This window comes from Danio rerio, chromosome 21 (genome assembly GCF_049306965.1).
Source record: "Danio rerio strain Tuebingen ecotype United States chromosome 21, GRCz12tu, whole genome shotgun sequence".
NCBI classification, from domain to species: domain Eukaryota; kingdom Metazoa; phylum Chordata; class Actinopteri; order Cypriniformes; family Danionidae; genus Danio; species Danio rerio.
Window position 1 is genome coordinate 12,543,748 of NC_133196.1, and position 22,452 is coordinate 12,566,199.

General features: G+C 32.3%; 1 protein-coding gene across 1 annotated transcript; it reads right to left on the reverse strand.

Annotated features, from left to right (window-relative positions):
- Positions 1–2,352: 2,352 nt before the first annotated feature.
- dnajc21 (DnaJ heat shock protein family (Hsp40) member C21) lies at positions 2,353–21,807 on the reverse strand. The gene is given in 12 exon segments (NM_200044.1): positions 2,353–2,876; positions 4,295–4,379; positions 4,467–4,630; positions 5,380–5,428; positions 6,066–6,236; positions 8,287–8,380; positions 10,791–10,957; positions 12,022–12,326; positions 14,327–14,455; positions 15,736–15,859; positions 21,242–21,335; positions 21,465–21,807. Coding segments are annotated over 12 exon segments (1,638 nt in total). The 5' UTR covers positions 21,562–21,807; the 3' UTR covers positions 2,353–2,717.
- Positions 21,808–22,452: the final 645 nt, after the last annotated feature.

A 22,452-nucleotide genomic window follows, 5' to 3' on the forward strand; every position in this document is an offset into this window, starting at 1 on the left:
GATGCTGCCACCATCACGCTTCACTTTAGGCCTGGTGTTGAGCGGTGCCTGGTTTTCTCCAAATGTAATGCCTGGCATTCAGTCTAAAGAGTTTAATTTTTGTCTTATCAGACCAGAGAATTTAGTTTCTTATAGTCTGAGAGTGCTACACAGATGGTTGTCCTTCTGTAAGGTTCTCCTCTCTCGACAGAAGAACGCTGTAGCTCAGACAGAGTGACCATCGGGTTATTGATCCCCTCCCTGACTAAGGCCCTTTTCCCCCGATCACTCAGCTTAGATGGCCGGCCAGCTCTAGGAAGAGTCCTGTGGGTTCCAAACATCTTCCTCTTATGAATACTTTCCGGATGCACTGTAATTAAATTAACTTGGCAAGTCAGGGTAATTAGGCAAGCTATCATATAACAGTAGTTTGTTCTATACACAATTAAAATAAACAATATTGCTTAAGAGGGCTAATAATTCTGACCTTAAAATGTTTTTTTTTTTTTTTTATTACAAACCGCTTTTATTCTAGCCGAAATAAAACAAGTAAGACTTTCTCCAGAAGAAAAAATAATATAGGAAATACTGTTAAAAATGTCTTGCTCTGTTAAACATCGTTTGGGAAATATAAAAAACCCCACAAGGGCTGTTTTTAAAAGATACAACCAACAACTTCAAATTGACAGTTTTACATTTGATGCATTGAATCAGATCGTGTCATTCGCAATGCTTCATGGGATTGTAGTTCTTTTATTCATTAATAAAAAAGTTTGCCTTATTTTCGACATAATTATCCATCTTCAAAAAACGAAGTTTGGTTGGTAGATAGAACACTTCTTAAGTTTTGGCACAGGAAATACTGTTTGCAGGTCCAAGCCAGTACTCATTTGAATTGAGGAAATATTCATTTATGACCACTTTTTAATCAGATCACACAGTAACGTGAATTTTATATATAATCATGGTGTACACAACAGACTTGCTGCATCACAGAAGATCAAACTTTTTTTTTTTTAATTATCACTTTCTGGCTATCGGATAGTAAGCATGGATAAATACAGTTAAAGTCAGAATTATTAGCCCCCCTGAATTATTAGCAACCCAGTTAAAATTTCCCCCAATTTCTGTTTAACTGTAAAAAACATTTCTAAACATAATAGTTTTAATAACTCATTTATTATAACTTTTATTTTATCTTTGCTATGATGACAGTAAATAATATTTGACTGGATATTTTTCAAGACACTTCGATACAGCTTAAAGTGACATTTAAAGGCTTAACTAGGTTAATTAGGTTAACTAGGCAGGTTATAGTAATTAGGCAATTTATTGTATAATGATGGTTTGTTCTGTAGCATATCGAAAAAAAAAAACCTTAAAGGGGCTAATAATTCGGTCCTTAAAAAATTAAACACTGTTTTATTCTAGCCGAAATAAAACAAATAAGACTTTCTCTAGAAGAAAAAATATTATCAGACTTTCTGTGAAAATGTCCTTGCTCTGGTAAACATCGTTTGGGAAATATTTAGAAAAGAAAAAAAATCAAAGGAGGGCTGACTTCAACTGTATATATATTACGATCATGATTTTCGAAAGTATTACAGCGCTTGCTAAACATTTATTTTCCCCATTTGTTGAGTCCTCCTCTACAGTTTGATAAAGTGCTTGGACCCGGAAGCCGCTTGGCATGACATCACACTTAACAAGATTATGATTTATTTATGTTTAAATCTCTACAGGAAAATACTTCAAATACCATAAATATGAAAGTAAGTGTGCATGCACTATTGACAGTGCACTATTGAATTCTACTCTTTTTAGATCTGAAATTAGTGATGATTTCTCAACACGCACTAAAACATCCATCTTTTTAAATATACTGTACACTAACAGCAGGGCTGCATCTAAATGCATCCTATAAAAGTGCTTTGCTGAGATTAAATGCATCACTGACCCACTTAAAGTGACAATCGCGGCCTATAGGATTAAAACAAGCAAAGTCATAAATCTGTTGTCTCCTAAAACATCATGTGAATCTGTCAGGTTATTTTTGCCCTTCAGCGAACGCGACTGTATATTAAATAAGCGCCTATTGTATTTTAAACTCCTTCTGAGATCCTTTCCAGGAAATCCCTTGGGTTTGTTTTGCGTAACACTAAGCCTTTTCTTTTTAGAATATATATACCACAGTTGACTTGTTACACACAAACATATTTGTATGTTTAGTTTAAACGATCATAAACCAAAAGATGTTATCACTAATAATATCGCTGCAGTAAAATCATGCCGATTATAGCGCACTTCTTGAAAAATCAGTCTCAAAACATTTACAACCAAGAAAACGTTCTTCGAAATATTATCAGAAGCAGCTTCAAAACATCCAGTAGAGTTTTAATCCTCACTTTGAATTTGACAGGTTGAAATGGTGACTGTGTAAATGTGACAACGCATGCCATCTTTAGCTTTACTCGACTACTTAAAAGCACAAAAACGACAGGGTTTACTCCAAAAGTCTCATTTGCACAAGATTACACGTCAATTACGATAGGTATAAATGGGCGTTTAGGGAAATTATTTAACATATACCATGTTACAAAAGAGACGTTTTATTCTCTTATGGGCAGAAAAGCACAGAGGGGTCCTTAAAAGTGTTTTCTGATTGTTGCATTTCATCAAACAAGTGGTTTAAAAGCAGTTTGTTTGGGGAAATGCGGAGTCTTTAATTGTGTTTCTGGTTATCTGTTTTTCCTGGAGTCCTTCTTTTTCTTGCTGGTTTGGCTGGTGTTACTGGAGGAGAGCGCGGTGGCGTGACCTGTGCTTTTTAGATGATCGAAAAGCTTGTTTCTGGTGGTGAATTCATACTGGCAGGTCACACAGCGCAGGTTCACTTCCTTCTGTAAGGAGCAGACAAAAGCATCAACAAATACATTTGAATTGCAAGTTTATCTAACTTAAATGATGACAGACAGTATTTACTTTCCATTAAAATGGAAATGTGATTTAAACATGATAAAAAATAACAATACAGGCTTGCAGTGCTGTGTTTGCCTTTAGGGAAGGGCAATTTGGCAAACATTTTGTGATTATATATACACACACTATATTTGGCTATAAAATAGTAATATATGCATTAATATTATTAGTAGTAGTAATAGTATGTTCAATAAAAGTTAAAGTATCAAATACTAAATAAATAATTATTAATAATAAATAATTATAATGATTAATTTAGAGACAATATGTAAATCACTGAATAAAAGTATTGTAAATATATTAATAACTATAAAATCAATACAGTATGTCTCTAATACAATCAATATTTATATATCCCTTTAATAGCCATTTTGAACATAATTGTTCATTTTAAAATGTATAATTATATTTATAATAAATTAACTAGTCTTCAAACTAACAATAGTAATAATAATATATGTATTACTTTATTTATTAATCATTAAAGCTAAAACAAAATACATATTATTAATACTATTGCTAGTTCAAAGACTAATAAGTTTATAATAAAAAGTAAATTATAGTAAATAAAAAAATATAATAAACTAAAATATATAAATAAAAATATGGTAAATATAATAATACATATTAGAATGAGCAATTATGTTTAAAACAGCTATAAAATATGATCTGAGACATATAATCAGTTAAAAATGTAATAAAGTAAATATCTAGTTAAAATATTACGGAAATAAATTATGAAATGAACAATCCAAAACAATTTTCCAAAACAATCCAAGTAATTTAGAAATGTAAAATAACAATATAATATTTATGAAATTTACCAAGAATTATTAAATTACATGATTTGTAATAACGTAGTAAAGTTCCATAGTATTTGCTTTTCCTCAATGCAAGTTAATGGTTACCGGTTTCCAACATTCTTCAATATATTTTATTATGTGTTCATCTGTTCAACAGAAGAACAATACTCAAAGTGGTTTTGAACAAGTGAAGTAAAATTACAATATAATGCTTATGAAATTAGGCACATATTAAAAAATTACATTTGCTATAGGAAATCATTACTATTATTGTTATTATTATTGATATTATAAATAAAGTTATACAATAAAGTTGATGACAATTGTGATGATAAAATATATTATAACATGACAATGATATAACAATGCATACACTCTCACACACTCTGACACACACTCACTCTCAGACAGACAGACAGACAGACAGACAGACAGACAGACAGACGCACGCACGCACGCACGCACGCACGCACGCACGCACGCACGCACGCACACACGCACGCACACACACACACACACTAAAGTACAGTACAAACCTCTGGTGCAGCTTCCACACCTCCATGTGCTTTGCTGCCCTTTTTAGAGTCTTTTCCGCCTTTCTTCCCTTTCGTCTTTGCAGTGCTATTAAAAAAAAGTGTCATTTAAGTTAATCCCAGTTCATAACAAACAAACAAAAAAAAAACTTTACAGAAAGCCTATGAGAGACACCTTTTTTGGTTTGTGTTTTCCTGTCCGTCTGGCTTTACACTGTCATCTGGGTCCTCAGACGGAACAGGGGTGTCCTCAGTGTTGCCCGAATCAGGTGCAGGGGAAAGATGCTCTTCTGTGGACTGTGGGACTGGACTGACTGTCTCCGGTGCTTCTGGAAGATTCTACAGAACAACTGCATCATAAATAAATGGCACTTGACTAGAGAAAAAAACCTAAATCTAGTATATTTAAATACTTAAAGGGACAGTTCACCCTCAAAACAAAAATGTACTCATTTACTCACCCTCAAGTGATTACAAATTTCTTAGCTCTACTGAAAATGAAAGATATTTTGAAGAATGTTAGTAAGTGGTAGCTATTGAAATCCTTTATCATGGTTTTATCATTGTGTGTGTGTGTGTGTGTGTGCACAATTTTATATCCCAGTGGGAAATTAAAATTGAATGCACACAGACTCATGGGGACATTTGTACCCGTGTATACTTCGTTCTACAGTTGAGCACAAAATAAGTTATTTTGAAAAATGTTGGAAACCGGTAACCATTGGCTACAATAGTATTTGTTTTTCCTCCAAGCAAGTCAATAGTTACCGGTTTCCAGCATTCTTCAAAGCACCCTCTTTTGTGTACAAAGGAAGACAGACACTCAAAGTGGTTTTGAACAAGTGAAAGGTGATTAAATGCAGAAAGAATTTTTATTTTTGGGTGAACTATCCCTTACAGTAGTCTTATGACCTACAGTATATGACATCTAGTAAAAAATACACTTGATCAAATCTAGTTTAAAAAGAGATTCAAAATCTGTTTGTAAATTTGATATAGACTTTTGGCTACGTAAATGGTGAGTAAATGATGACAATTTTCAATTGTTGTGAACTGTCCCTTTAAATAGTTAGATGTTATGTACTTACATTTACAGGTTTTTGCTGACGCTTCTTTTTCTTCTGCCTTTTAGAGAGCCTAGAAATCAAACAAACCAGTCAGAAGACAAAACAAACACACATCAGTGGATGCATTAAATACAGAATGCTTATGGCCGCTTTATTAAGTACACTTTTTTTTTTTTTAACTACTTGTTGAAGGGACAGTTCACCCAAAAAATGTTCATTCTGTCATTAATTAGTTACTCTCCACTCATTCATACATAGTTCAATTTCTTTCCAATAATGAACAAAAAAAGAAGATATTTTGAAAAATGTTGTAAACCGGAAGCCATTGACTTTTACTTTGGAAATTCAAAAGCAACTGGTTTACAATATTCTTCAAAACTTCTTAAACTAACCCTTTCCAACATTTTTATAAACTTCTTTTCAAAACATATTCTGGAGTTTGAACATCTTTGGAAGTTTATGGAGGACAGAGACAGAGCTCTCGAATTTCACCAAAAATTTCTTCATTTGTGTTCTAAAGATGAAGAAAAGAGGATTGAAACAACACAAGAGCGTATAATTAATGACAGAATTAAAATTTTTGGGTAAACAGGCCCTTTAATATTTAATCAGCGGAGGTTTAGAAATCAGGCATATGTTGTGAAGAACTGATAAAAGCAGCAAAACATAAATAACATGAAAAGAGCTCATTTATAGATATGGATTACTTTTGTTTGGATGTGTCATTTTGTTCATCATCATCATCATCATCTTCTTCTTCATCGTCCTCTTCTCTCTCAGCACAGTTTTGACTCAGAGACTCATCTTCCTCCTCCAGCTGTTGTCTCAGCAGTGCCACCATCTCTCTGTGCTTCTTTGATTTTGAGTGGTTTTTCATGCTGATATATGAGAGAGATTTTTATTATTTTTAGTACTACTATTTACTGTTTGCACAATGTTTTTATATGTTTGTTCTTTTTTTAATGTTAACTTTATAAATGCTCTTTGAATTTTCATATGAGAAGAGAGAGTTTTGAGATTATTGCCATATCAGCAACTCTATGTCATGTAAATGTCAAAAAACTATACAATTTACAGTTAAATGTAAAGGTTTATAACAATAAAAAGGCATCAAAGGTAAATAAACATGACATAAGTGGTTTTTTTTAAAGATTTACATTTAATTACAGTTTTCCTATTTTTAAAAGACAAATATTTCCTTTAACGTCTCTCCAGATAAAGATGTCTGATAAAAGGGCATTCCAAAAGTATCTGTTAAACAGTTTACTACTGTAATATTTTCATTTTGGAGGAACTTCTCCTTTGAGCTGATGTTCATGAGTGAGTCTTGTGTGTCTAATATGGCATCTTGTGTAAAAGAATAGCTAGATTACCTTCCTAGTAAGAACTAGAATTTGAAGTTTTTTTTTTTTTTGAGCAAAATAAATCATTCTGCTAAACATTTGTTTAGAATATAGCTTTTTAATTGTGGCTTTAAGTCTAAAGGTGAGATTTTGCACTGCTTAAATCTTCCTGTAAGTGCCGTCTTGGCAACTTAAGGTGAGAGGGGAAAAATGATACAGAAGCATAAACATGCTGCTTGTTTGTGATATACAGTTAAGGTCAGAATTATTAGCCCCCCTTTTGATTTTTTTTTCTTTTTTAAATATTTCCCATATGATGTTTAACAGAGCAAGGACATTTTCACAGTATGTCTGATAATATTTTTTTCTTCTGGAGAAAGTCTTATTTATTTAATTTCGGCTAGATTTGTTTATTTTTGGCTAAATTAAAAGCAGTTTTTGATTTGATTATTAGCCCCTTTAAACTATGTATTTTTTCAATAGTCTACAGAACAAACCATCAGTATACAATAACTTGCCTAATTACCCTAACCTGGCTAGTTAACTTAATTAACCTAGTTAAGCTTTTAAATGTCACTTTAAGCTGTATAGAAGTGTCTTGAAAAATATCCAGTAAAACATTATTTACTGTCATTATAGCAAAGATCAAATAAATCAGTTATTATAAATGAGTTATTAAAACTATTATGTTTAGAAATGTGCTAAGAAATTGGGAAAAAAAATAAACAGGATGGCTAATAATTCAGGGGGGTAATAATTTTGACTTTAACTGTATATATAACAGCTGTAATATTCAACTAATTTTAGTAATATATATTAATTTTAAATATTAAAATATTTGTTTAGCTTTTTTTGCAAATACTTTTATTCAACAAAGTAAAAAGTGACAAAAGATTTTGATTTAATAATGTTTTTTTAAACAAATATGTGTTTGTAGTCACAGCTTCCCAAAAGATCATCAGCATGATAATGAAGTAATATAGAATAATAATAAAAAAATATTATATCTAAATAAATGTTTAATTTAATAATAAAAATGTCAATATATGTTTAACAATCCAAAAAAATCTAAAGAAAAAACAACTATTTAAACATATTCAAATAGAAATCAACTTTAGATTGAATTCATATTTTAATAAATAGAAATTTTAGCACAAAACAAAACGCTTTAGAGATAGTAACACTACAATACCGGACATAGTGTAAGCTAACATTAGATCATAAAAAATGTCTTTCACTGTTAGTCCATATTAAATCACAGTGCAATAACTAATGTTAACAAGAACAGCATTGGACTTTAATAATGCATTAGTAAACATTAAACTACATTTATCAAAGCTACACAAGTATCATTCATGTTAGTAAATAAACTAACTAACATCAACTACATATTCTGTATTGCAAAGTGTGACCATTTCAACTATACATGTACACCAATCATGAATCTGAAGTCTGCCATTATATATTCCTTTACCAGCTAAATGTAAAAACAACTGAAGTGACAATCTAAAAACTGAAATATAATCTTCCTCCAGTGTGTAAGCAGTGGACAGTGTTGTGTGTGTTGGTGATTGGTTTCACTCACGCTTTATCGGATTTGAAAGATTTGTCACAGGCCGGACAGTAGAGGTCATCATAATAGTCGTCCATTTCTGCAGCACCATCTGCCATCACAGCATCTGACAAATGTCAAGCACTAGTTAACATACAGAACACACCATTCATTTCTCAATGTTTTACAGTATGAGTGAAGGGATTTTTCATCACTGTGATGAATGTGTAAAGCCCAGATGAATGCGCTGTCGGACCCAAGTTATTTATAAACTCAAGTCAACAAGTGTTTGACTTAACATTATGTTAAAATTTTACTTAAAATAGTGAGAGACTTTTTTGTGATATGTCTTACTATATAAACAGTATTTGAGTTTTAGGTGTTACAGGGCTGTTTTTAATCCTAAACTTTGTTTTCCAGTAGGCATATGACTGTCCCAGAGTTTCTTGTTTAGTTAAAGTACACTGAAATCAAAATTTCCAATGTTTATTTTGCTAGCTCACATTGTTATTCTTAAAGTTGTTAAAGATAAAACAAAGAACATAGAATCACCAAGAGGTGACACGCTGGTGCGTGTTGGGAAACAGCTACGAGATAGCGCCAAAGAGCTTAGAATGACCAAGAGGCGACACTCAATAGAGCGTTCCATTGCAACAGCAGCGCCCAGCAACAGCCCCGGATTCCGCCATTTTGAAAATTCCAATAGAACAACAGCATATTATAAGACTGTAAAATAAACTATTAAAAGTGCAGATGATTGTGATAGTAAGTGTTGTTTTGTCGTCTTTCAGGTTGTATCTCAGCTTTAATGCGCTTTTTTAAATAAATAAATAAAAACAAAGCAGTTGCTTGCCATCGCGACAGAAATTAGATCCAATGGACAGCCGACTGCTTTTACTCCAAAATGGCGGAATCCGGGGCGGTTGCTGGGCGCTGCTGTTGCAATGGAATGACCCTCTTGGTCATTCTAAGCTCTTTGGTTAAAAGTTGTTAATCTTAAAGTTAAAGTTGTTATTCTTAATTTTTTTTTCTTTTTTTTGCTTCCATAGCAACTGCATATTAATATTCTTAACCACGCCCTTTTACCATTAGTTTGCTATAAGGGAATGATACGCAAAAGAAAGCCCCGCCAACTACTTAATATTCTGTTTCAGTTGGAAGCACATAGACATACTATAAATACAATTATCTTTTTAAAGAACGTATAGACCTTTTTCTTGGACCGCAAAATTACCCATTATGCTTTGCGTGTATGCGCAAGGAGAATGTGAAGAACTTCCAGTCGGCAGCTGATGCGTGTAAACAGTCACATTTGGACAGCTTTGAAACGATAGTTTTAATCTATTTTACCTGCTTTTATCCTCTTTGAACTAATACTGTAGTCCATCAGCACCATCTCCTGGACTGATCATTTAAAGAAATGCGATCTAATAGGATGGAAAACAGCTGCTGTGAGGCGTTTTCCCCTCATTGTCAGACAGCATCTTCTGAAGTTTAAATGAAGCCTTGTCATCGCTACAGTCAACATTTTCTCTTTATTTCAAATATATAACCAGCCCAAACAAATGCAATTCACTAAAATGTTTGACAGACACATACGTAGCGTGTACTGTGCCACTGACACACTGATGTAATAAGTGTGAGAAAGTGAAAATATAGGCTAGTGTCATTTCGAAGTGACAGAAAAACACAAACCGTGGTGAATACAACACACGAAATACAACACAAACGGCTCCCGATTAGAATGAACAGCAAATCAGCCCGCAGAGTATCAATAACAGACTTTTATTGGTCATTTTTGTAAATTCCACGACTTTCATACCTGTTAAGTTTCATGCCAGTACTCTGGTTTGCTCTCTCTCTCTCTGTGTGTGTGTGTGTGTGTGTGTGTGTGTGTGTGTGTGTGTTAAAGAGCCGCTGAGCTAACAGCTGACAGGCCGGGAACATACACTGTATTTCTGACGGCAGACACGTGAACTAGGAGAACGTTTTTCTCATATTTCTGACGCGCTTGAACCACATGTGACAGATTATAAAGGCTTTAACAGACACATTTCTAAGTTGTGTGTCACAAAAATGTTATCCATTAAAAACTTTATTGAAATCCTTTTTCGGAGCGCAAATTACCAGTTGTACAAGCTGTGAACAGAAGTTTTTAGCATTCTACCGGAAGACGCTGGTCTCCATGCAGCAGCCATGAAAAAGGTCTATATGTGATAAAAATTATTCAATAACTTGCATTATCGTAAAAATTTTAATATTTTATCTGAAAAAAAGAAGATGGTGTGGTAGCCCTTTTGTTAACGTCAACTTTAGGGCTTCCATAGCAACTGCAAATCAATATTCTTAACCACGCCCCTCTTACCGTTGGTTTTCTAGAGGGAATGATGAACAAAGGAAAGCCCCGCCCCCTACTCAACATTAAATTTAAGTTGGAAGCCCATCAACATACTGAAAAAAGTCGCAGCAACTTCCGGTTTATGCAGACTTGAAGCAGAATGCACTGCTGTATGTGTATTGATGAAATCAGAGCTCACCAACGCCATCCACATTTGCTATGTCCCGACTCTCCAGCTCCTCCTCGTTCTCCTCACTGTCGGAGGCGTCTCCAAACTCCTGTCCATATTCAGCCTCCATCTGCTGCAGCTCCTTCTCCAGCTCAGACATTGCAGTCCAGCTCTGCTCCTGATAGTCTTCAGCAAGCCTAACATAATGATCAATAAATATACAGCATACATACAATTTAGATATTAAACTTTTATACATGTAAAAGTTTCAGTTTATCTGATTTAATTTCTGCATTTAACCTATCTATTCATATATCTATAGTTAACTGTAGATATAAATCATGGAAATGCAGTTGGATGGATGGATGGATGTTGAAAAAGTGAACAAATTAGAGAAATTGTTTCCGAATAAACTTTTACACATGTAAACGTTTCAGTTTATCTGAATTAACTTCTGCATTTTATCCATCTACTAACTATTCTACTATATAATAACAATTAACGATGGATGGATGAATAAAATGCAGAAACGTTTCCAGATAAACTGGAACATTTAAATATATAAAGGTTTAATCTGATAGAATTTACATAATTTGTTCACTTTTTCAACTTTACATTTTTTAAGGACTTATGCATTATATAAATAATTTAATAACTTGCATTATCCTGAAAATGTTTATATTGTAACTGGAAAAAAAATTATTTATATGTTAAATTTACTTTTTTTTCAACCAGTGAAAATATATTTATGTATATAGTTTACATATAGTTTTTCTTTGCTACCTCTCAAATGACCAGTGTTCCCTTGAAATGTATGATGTTTGTGTATGGCCAAAGGACTCCAATATCACTGCATGTAACAGTGTTGTGACAAATAAAGGCTCATCGTCATCATCATCATCATGATTTAAATTTTAGATGTTTAATTTATCCATTTTGACAATTGAGTACAATTGTTAAAATAAAACTATAAACAAATTTAATTTTAAATTCAATTCAAGCACTTTCAAGGACCTCTATTTGTTTTTAAGTACTTTCAAAAAGCGTGGGAACCCTGATGTACACATTTCAGATTAAGTAGTTATTAAAATGGTTATAGGTACTTATGAGAATTATTTTAAGCTGGTCTAACTTATATAAATATATAAATAACCAATAAATCAGGATAGTTTTAAATATACAAGCAATAAACACAAACACTTTTTGCAGTATTTAGCAATGGTATGCACTAAATAGTTCAAACCAATGTAATCTCACATACTTGGCCTGGCTGAGCTTCTGTTTTCTCCTCAGTTCTTCCACTTTCTTGGCCTTCTCTGCGTTCTGCTCCTCCACCAGCTTCTTATGAGCCTGCACACGCTTGTCTCGCTTGCGGACGAAGGCCACTAGTTGCCGCACCAGCTCGCTGTGCTCCTTCCTGGCCTTGTCTCTGGTTTTCTTGTTCTCCTTCTCCATGGCTCTCTTCTCCCAGCGGTTGGAGGCCTGTCGCGTGTCGTATTCCTCCTTCCACGCAAAGTTCTTCCGTGTACAGAAGCTCTGCCAGTAGCCATAAAATAAATGCACCACCTGAAGGACAAAAAAAAGATCATACATTAAAGAAATAAAACCAGAGATTGATAAAAGCACGTAAAACCAAACTTTCAGCACAGACTTCTCAGGCTTCACTCATTTAACAAAAAGACAGAGTTTTTAGGAGGATTGTACACTTGTGCTGAGTTCATCTGCTACTTGCAAGCCTCCACCGATGACAAACACTCCAAAACATCCATTAGGAAAAAGCAGGTACAAAACAACTCGGAAAGGGAAACGGTTAAGAGCCTCGAGAGGTGATTCAAGTGGGATGACACTCATTGTTCAGGCCCTGAAGAAAATGGTCTCTGCGTCTAAAACAGATGCTGAACTCCTTGAACCAAATCTGAACCGATTGGGCAAGATTTTCCCCTTTTCTTTTAACTAATGGTTTGAACCATTTTCAGATATGAAAGAGAATCCTCCAGCACTTGCTTATTACGACAAGTGTTTATAGATGGGAATGCTTTTGTGATGCATTTATCCAACTTAATAATCCACGGTCTCATTTGGCTGCAAGGTCTAAAACGCACTAGACCTTCTGGAGAACTCGGGTATGATTAAAACACTCAAGAATTTCAGGATCTTAATGGTACAATCTATACATGTACTCTCCTACTGACTTCTGTAAATGACTCATAACAAATGACTCCCATCTGGCAAGCATGTATATAACTCATCTCCAGATTTCTTGTTCTGATTCTTGTTCTTGGAACAAAATGGATAACGAAATGTCAAACAAGCTATGAATGCAGCTATGCAAGCGCTTCTGGAGTAAAAAACTACTGTATCATTAGGTTATAGATCAGGGATCACCAAACTTATTCCTGGAGGTCCGGTGTCCTGCAGATTTTAACCCTAACCAAACGCACCTGAAAAGGTAATCAAGGTCTTAGGTATACTTGAAACACCCAGGCAGCTGTGTTGAGGCAAGTTGGAGCTAAACCCTGCAGGGCACCAGACCTCCAGGACTGAGATTGGTGACCCCTGTTATAGATGCATAAACATCTAGATGCATATTTTTTTTAGAAAGATAATTATTGTTTTAATATATTATTTGAGGGCAAAATAATACGCCCTTGAATGTTTTTGGTGGGGCTATATTATAGTTTTATGTCCATTCAAACTATTCATATTATGAATTTGTCCATTCTTCAATCTTCCTTTATTGTGTCAGCAATGCTCATTTTTCAATAAACCAATTGGATCCCAAAGGGCCAAATCATGCACCACCCTAAAAAATTTTTCTCATTTGAGAATAACTTTAATTGGATGCACATCACGATATAGGAGAATAGGAAATTCCTTACTTTCATAACTCCATAAAGATTTTCATAAAAGCAAACCAGCTTCATCAGCCAAAGCTCTGCAGAATTTGCAACACTCTTTATCACTCATTTCATGCAATGATCCCAAAATTTGTCATCACAATGCATCTTCAATTTCTTACACAATAAAAATGAAAAAAGGTGTTTTGCGAGTGTGATCTGTCTTTTATGATCGAGGAATAAGTAAAATTAGTGGTGCAATGAATGACAAATCTTACAGATCGGTTGATGCCACAGTTTGTGAGTCACGAATTGGACCATTATTGGATCAGCAAAAGAGGAGGAGACCAATATAATTTGCTTTCCATTTATTACATAAAACAGTAGCTTACTGCGAGAAACTTTTGGTTTTAACAAAAATAACAGAACCTGAAATGTTTAATTAAACCTTTAATTAAAATATTTCAAATAAGGAAATAAATTAGCAGAATATTTTTTTTCTTGCTGATAATACAAAAATGTGCACATTTAGTATTCTTATAATCTCAGAATGTTTATAGAATCTTGAACGACACATTTTTTTTTTTCCTCATTTTCAATTTTTTACTCAACTCACTCATAAAAACTTCATGTTTTATTAGACTTTTTTGGAGCACTATTCTGTGACACATTTTTGATGGCTGTGATCAGTTACACCCCTAAGTAAAAGAAGTGTTAGTTTGTACATACAGTGTCGTAGTCACTCTCGGATTCTCCAAACGAGGGAAACTCATCCTCCTCGTCTTCCTCATCTTTACTGTGCTCCTTCTCTTCCATCACGATTGACTCAAACACATTCCTGTAGACCGCATAAAAGCCCTACACATACACACAAACACGCACACAGACACACACACACACATACAAAACACAAAGAGTTGCTCTATTAAACACGTCAGCTTCAGTGAAAAATATTCTGAATCAGTTCAAACTTTAAGTTTAAACTTAAAGGGATAGTTCATCCAAAAGATTTACCTCTGCCATCATTTACTCACCCTCCATTTATTCCAAACCAAACCTGTATTTGTTTTCTGTTGAACACAAATTTATGAAGATTGTTGGAAAAATGTAGTCATTGACTTCCATAGTATTTTTTATTCCTACTAAGGGTGTCAATGACTACTGGTTTTAAACATTCTTCAAAATATCTTCGTTTGTGTTAAGTACAGTAGAATCCAGTAACCATTGAGTCCCATAGTTTCCTTCTAGGGAGGTTAAAGGTTAGAGTTTTTTTTTATTCAATTAATTCTTTTTTCTGAAAAAAATAAATAAAAATCCATTCAATCCAATTTCCTTTTTTTTTTAATTAAGCAAAAAATAAATTACATGTGTGCCAAAAACCTTATGGCATAGCATAAAATTATAATACATTTTATAATGTAATATATTTATTAATATAATTTCATTTAATATTGCATTAAATTATTATTATATTTTTGAGTGTCAATGACGACCGCTTTCAAAGTTCCAGCATTCTTCAAAATAACTTCTTTTGTGTTCAACAGCACTAAGAAAGTCAAATATCTGTAAATAACCGTGTTCAAGGCTTTAAACTGATAGTTGACCGAAAAAAGTTGTCATCATTTACTCACCCTTGTTTATGAGTATTTTCATCTTTTACAAAAGAAGATATTCTGAAGAACGCTGGAAACCTGTAACCATTGACTTCCATATTATCTGTTTTTTCTTCTAGGGAAGTCAATGGTTACAGGTTTCAGCGTTTTTCTAAAATCTTTTTTTGTGTTCAACAGAAGAAAGAAACCCGTAAAGGTCTGGATGCACTTGAGGGAGAGTAAAAACTTCTTTGGATGAACTATCCCTTCAAAGCAAGACTTGTGTTGCAGTCCAAGTGCATATTTAGCATGAACTTCTACTGCCCTCCAGTGGTACAAGATGGTGTCCACTTGGCAAAATAAATGATTAAGATTTCATTTAACTTTAAAATGATTGACAAGAACACATAATAGAAATTGTGTATAAAACTAAATGATTGACATGAATTTATAAAAGCACATATTTAGAGAACAGCACCGATGAGGAAACAAGAAAACATCCTCTTAATGTAGGGAACAATTAGGTGGTTTAATGGATGAATTCACCTTTTCATCATCTCCATAACCGAAGTAACAGGTGACCGTGAAGAACTGCACAAGATCAATGCTGTCATCCTGGTACTCTCCACTGACGCCCCCTTTCAGCAGCGCCTCTCGGTGGTTATCATACCTTAAAACGAACATAACAGACATATTAACCCAATTAAATATCAATGATGGTATACTTAATGTAATACATATATTTGCACAAGCCATTTTAATATAGATAGACCAAGTGCATATGCATTTCAGATGTCATGTCACACATGGATTAATCATGGTTTTGTCACAGTGAGAATAATCTTATAATTCTATAACTCCTTCACCGACAATTTTTCATTGACCTCTTACAATTATTAATTTTCCCACTGCAATATTTACTGTAGATCTCATAATTCTGACATCTTCTCTGAACTGACTTGAGTGTATATTTTAATTCTCTGGAAAAATTCATCAACAATACATTTTTTTGTAATTTAAACAAAAAAACAAAAACAACTCCATGCGTGTTAAAATATTAGCATAAAACTATAATACATTTAATAATGTAATATATTTAATAAATAAATTTTACTTAATATTGCATAAACAATTATTATACAATAACTATTTTGCAATAATGATTGGAATTTTTTATAGAAATTATGTTAAACTATGTTAAAATAAAAGCAATCGCATATGCTTCACAGTAACGTTTTCAAAAATATTGTTATGTCTATAAAAATATAGCTTGAAATTAAAATATATTGGTATGTAACTATAGTATAATTTATAATGTAATATATGTATTAATATAATTTAACTTAAGGCATAACAAACAATTCTATAATAATTGATGTATTATAATGACTGGAATTAAAATATGATCATTTACTATGTTAACTTGAAAGCAATCACATATGCTTCACAGTAATGTCTTTTTCAAAAATATACCTTTATAAAAACATACTATTAGATCTCTGATGTGTTTACAATTTTCAAGTCATTCATTATGCATGAAATGCTAACAAACAAATACAAAAAAAAGCTGGACTGTGTAGATAAGCAGAACTTTCAACAATAACATTCAACATGTTTCTTTGTCATTTATGACAACATACTGTTATTTTTTCCACTAAATACAAAGGGGGAATTCTGAAGAAGTTCTTTTGTTTATATCGGTCATGCTCTAAAAATCACCACAAAAATACACCATAGGAAAAATGGCAAGATGTACCTTTTCCTCTGTTTAACAGAAACAATAACAGCACAGTGGTTTGGAATAGTATGAAGCTGAGAAAAGGCTAGAACTGCTCCTTGGAATCAGCACCAAAATTACACCCATAATTCTGCCCATTTCACAGGATCAGTTTAAGAGAAACTCAAATACTAAGAAGTCTTTTGCTACTTACAAAGTACATAAAATATCTATACTAAAAAGGTAACACTTTACAATACAATTGCATTATTAAATGCACTTATTAACATTAACATGAACAAACAATAAACAGTACATTTATTACAGTATTTGTTCATGTTAGTTAACACTAGTTAATGAAAATTAACTAGTGTTACTTGCTCCTAGTTTCGTTCATGTAACCTTAGGGTGCATTAATTATTTTGGATGTTAATAATGCATTAGTAATTGTTAAACTACTATTAAAAATGCAGTACAAATATTGTTCATAATTAGTTCATGTTAGTAAATATTAACTAATGAAACCGTATTGTAAAGTGTGACCCATAAAAAATATATGAAATAAAAAAAATATATATTTTTAAATATAAATAAACAAATATTCTGTTTCAATGATTATTCTCACAGAACTATATATTCTGCAAGGTTTTTAGTAAATATTTTCAAAAAGGATGGTTTTAAACTCTAAAAAGAACTATGCACACCAAAACACCAGAAAAGTCTAGTAAATAATACTTCAATATTTCAATAAATAATAGAGGCAGTCCTTTTGATCGTATTTTTAATATTGCAGTGTATTATCTTAAGATAAAACCTACATATCTATAGTTCCCTTACTTTTCCTATTCTATTGCTGTTATTTTATAAAAATTGGAAGAAAAAAAAACAAGAGTTCTGGGTATTTCTACCTTTAATGACCGGTCAAATTGACCGCAGGCATTTCAACATCCTCTACTGTTCATGTCTCTTTGGAGAAGCATACCTCTGTTACCTAGCAACCTTCTGCTAGGTAAAATAAATCTATAAAAATATAACTTACTGAGAGCAAAAAATATTACTTCACTTTAGACATGTCTTTCAAAACAACATTTTCACTGTGTGTGAAAAAAAAATTTTCTCTCAACCAAGCGAAAAAAATTACAGCTAGATTACAAAAAAATCTATATTTCAGCTAAAGACTACATAAAATATGATCACAGACATTCAAAGCTTAATTCTAAAATCTCAATAGAATTTTCAAATGTAATCCATATGAGCAATTCAAGCATTATAGATGTGACATTTGCAGTAAAAATTTAAAACAAATTCACAGAGAAAGTAAATGTTAACATTATATTTGCCAAAACTATTAACCACAGAGTTATGGGATGAGAAAAATATCAATCTGTACACATGTTTTAGATTTTAAATGAAGAAAACAAACATGCATTATTGATGTTGCGAAAAAAGTTAGCGAGTTTCCATCATGCAACACAACAACGTAGAATTTCTGTGAATTAAACTGCACAACCCAAAATAAATAATGCTAATCAAATGCATAAGAGTTGGCTCTCTATTGAACAAAACAGTTCTTTGTTATGCATGTGACTGATGTGAAATTGACACTTGTGAGACTTTTTGTTAAACTTAATATAATAGTTTGAAAACATTGACAGAGACATTTTAAGCAAATATACTGTAAAATACTTGCTCACACAAAAAATGTAAAACGGTTTCGCTATTTTGGAGAAAACTTTTTTTTTCATGGCAAGGTTGACATTTGTATGGAAAGCATAAAATGTTACAAGAAAATTGGAGAAAAACAAGTATTGCATACAGGTTAATGATGAAAAAAGACAATCACAAAATAGAAAAGTTAAACACAATGGAATGAATAATTCACTGAAAACTGAACATTTCTTAATTAAGCGTTAATAGTTTCTTAACCCTAAGTGAACTCTCAGGCCCAGTTTACACCTAGTATTAAAGATGTGTTTTGTTCAGTTGGGTCAAAAATAAATGAAGAAGCTTTCCTGTTTACCTAAGAAGTTTTGGTATTTTTTGTCCCCTTTCCAGATGTCATTGAGTGGAAAGAGTATGGCCTGATACATTTACTTTTTCTATTCTTTCAAATCAACATTGTAAAAAAAAAAAAGCTTGTGTAATAAAATTAACGCAGAAATTTGCAAAAGCATAGAATAGAATGACATAAACACACACACACAAACACGCACGCCTGCGCACACACACACTTAAAATGATACGGAGATCTTTTCTGCTCTGACAGCTACAAAACTACAAATGTTTGTGTTAAAAGCAGGATTGAGCACTTTTACATTTTCTTTTTTACTTTCAAATCAAAAAACACACTATGTCAGTCAGTAAAGTTAAAATCCTCTCCGGCAAGCTCACTTTAAAAACACCTAAAATTGAATCAAATGAGTTTTCATTTCATACCCCGTTTAAACCTGAAATCATTTAAAAAGGACAGCTCACCCAAAAACTAAAATTGTCATTATTTTACCAATGCTGCTCTTGTTTCAATTTCCAAACATGTTTAAGTATCTATCTTCTGTTGAACACAAAGGAAGATATTTTGTAAAATGTTGGAAGCAGCAGCCAGCCATTGACATCTATTGTACTTTCTGCTTCTACTATAGATGTCAATGACTGTTTTTTCCTCATTTTTCAGGATATCTTGTTTTGTGTTCCACAGAAGGAAAATGCATAAACGTTTAGAACCACCTGAGTAAAGGTAAATGGTAAGGAAATGTACATATTTGGGTAAACTACCCCTTTAACACCAAATGTAGACAAGACCTTGTGGAAAAAAGAGGGAAAACATGTCCAAAGTGATTGACGCAAGGGATGAGTAGTTGGTTGCTAAGCATCTAACTTTAGCAGTAAAAGAAAGAGTGACTGGAATTTTGGTATTTTGGGTGAAAATAGACTTATTGAAAAATGTATGAAAAAACACATTCTAAATAGTAATAATAATAATAATAATAATAATAATAATAAATAAATAAAAATCTATATTTCTCAGCAAGTATGATTTATAGTTGTGTAAAACATATTTTTGGTTTTGCTATGCAAACTACTGACAATATTTTTTCCATGAAAAAATTTTTTTTTGTAATTTAGAACATAAAATGATCAGAAAAACAAGAAAGGTTTCAGGTTTTTAGATGTTTTTTTAAACAGTTTTCACTTCTGAGGTGTTAAAAACTTAATACTGATAAAATAACCTTCATTTTTAAGCTCAACAAATGAAAATATTTGTTATTGTGATCAACCGCCAAAAACCACTTAAATGCCAATATTTTTATTTGAAGTTCATACCACATGCCTAGTAAATACACCAACCGTAAATACTCAAGTGGTCTCTTAAATGTGTCTATGGCTGTGTGTATATACACATCATTAAGGTAAGGTTTTACATTCACACATTCAGACCTTCTCCTAAATAACATAATTTCAGAAAAGTCTTGTTTTCCAATTGTAAAAAGGAAAATCATATTAATAGCTAATGATTATCAAAGTACAACATTGTTTACTGTCAATTAAATAATGCCAATATTGTTTTATAGTCATACTTGCATACAACATTTTTTTTTTCATTTCCAAAACACAACAATTAAGGCCAAACCATTTAATTTCACTATAATCTTCACAGACCGAGAAATGCCAAACATACAATGAATCAAATACTAAGCCAATAGTTTTTTCAAAAACAATCATAAAATACAGTATAAAATAAAAACAAAAATAAACCAAGAACTGTGAAGGTAAATAAAATTATATTTGTTAAGCAAATCAAACAATTCTTCAGCCTTTTCACCTTTCAGAATTTCGAAAACCTTTGTATAGGTGGCAAACTCCTAATAATAATAAAACTCTCTTCATTTGTGGTGCTATTTTCAAAACTTTGCATTTATGAATAAAGACTTTAAATAAATTAAATTAACAATGAGATTAAATCTTCATTCTAGTTGTCCAAATGTACTCCAAATTTCTATGTACCCCCCAAAATAGATGGAAACATAGAAATGTTTTGTTTTATTTTTAGTTATATTTGAATATTGGGCTGAAATCACACGCAAGTATTACATTTAAACAATATTGGCACTATTTATTTGGATGTAAACAATGTTGTACTTTGATAATCATTGGTTGCAAATATGATTAACCTATTCAGAATACTTTTCTGAAATTACACTATAACGTAGAAAGCCTGAATGTGCTAATGTAAAACCAACTTTACCCCAATGTACTCCAAATATCACAAATGCAACATGTCCCAATCAATAGATGGAAAAACATTTTGTTTTATCCAGTTATTGTTAGAGGTCTTACCAGGCTCTCTCCTGTGGGTCACTCAGAACATCATATGCAGCCTGGATCAGCTTAAACTGTTCTGCAGCGTCCTCTGCGTTATCCAGATTCTTATCTAACATCAGAGTAAATATAACAGTACACATTTTAATGATTACGCAGTTCTTGACACATCATCTCTGAGAAACATCAACTAAGTTACAACGTCTAATGATTACCAAGCAGATAAGGTGCAATGAAATACCTGGATGCCATTTCAAGGCTAATTTCCTATACGCCTTTTTTAGGTCGTCGTCGGATGCGTCTCTTTTAACGCCCAGCACTTCATAGTGACACTTCATGCTGGTCTGGACTTGAAGAAGACCCTGAACAAACTATAAAGGCGACGTGTTGCCAACCGTTGTCAATAACTGAAGCACATGCGAAATGACATCAATAAGCCCACGTGGATCACAAAACTAAAACTATAACAACGCTAACCAAATAATTACTTCTATACACTACAAATAAAACGATAAAGAAGCCGTTGACCGCGCTTTTTCGTGTATTTCTTAAACGGTTTACATATTTCGTGTCTACAGATGAACAGCACGAAGCCGGTGTCGTGTGTGAATTAGAGGCGCATGGAAAAGACGTCACACAAGAGGCTCGCTGCTATTGGCTGGAAGTTGGTGTTTGGAAATATGTAATATGTTTTTTGTTTATTTGAGGCTTTTAAAAATATTATATATACATACATATATATATATATATATATATATATATATATATATATATATATATATATATATATATATATATATATATATATATATATATATATATATATATATATATATATATATATATAAGTTGACTTAAAAAACGATTAAGTCAACTTCATTGATTTGTGTTGGGACAACATGAAGGAATTTTTGTGGAACCCAGCACTTCTGTACTGAAAAAATTCTGTTTTTTTAAGTGGATTACACATAAAATAATTAAGTTATCCAAAAAAATCTCAAGAATTGTGTTTTTTAACCCTTGTTAAATGAGTAGTTTTAACAAGTAACAAAATATTTAAATGTGTATATTTCTAGCTTATAAATGTGTATATAATAGTTTATTTTAAACGCCATGGACCACAAATATTTTAAGTAATCTATTTATTTTTATTGAACTTTGACAACACATTCAATAAAAAATTATAACAAACAACATATTTAATTCAATATATTCAATATATTAAATTT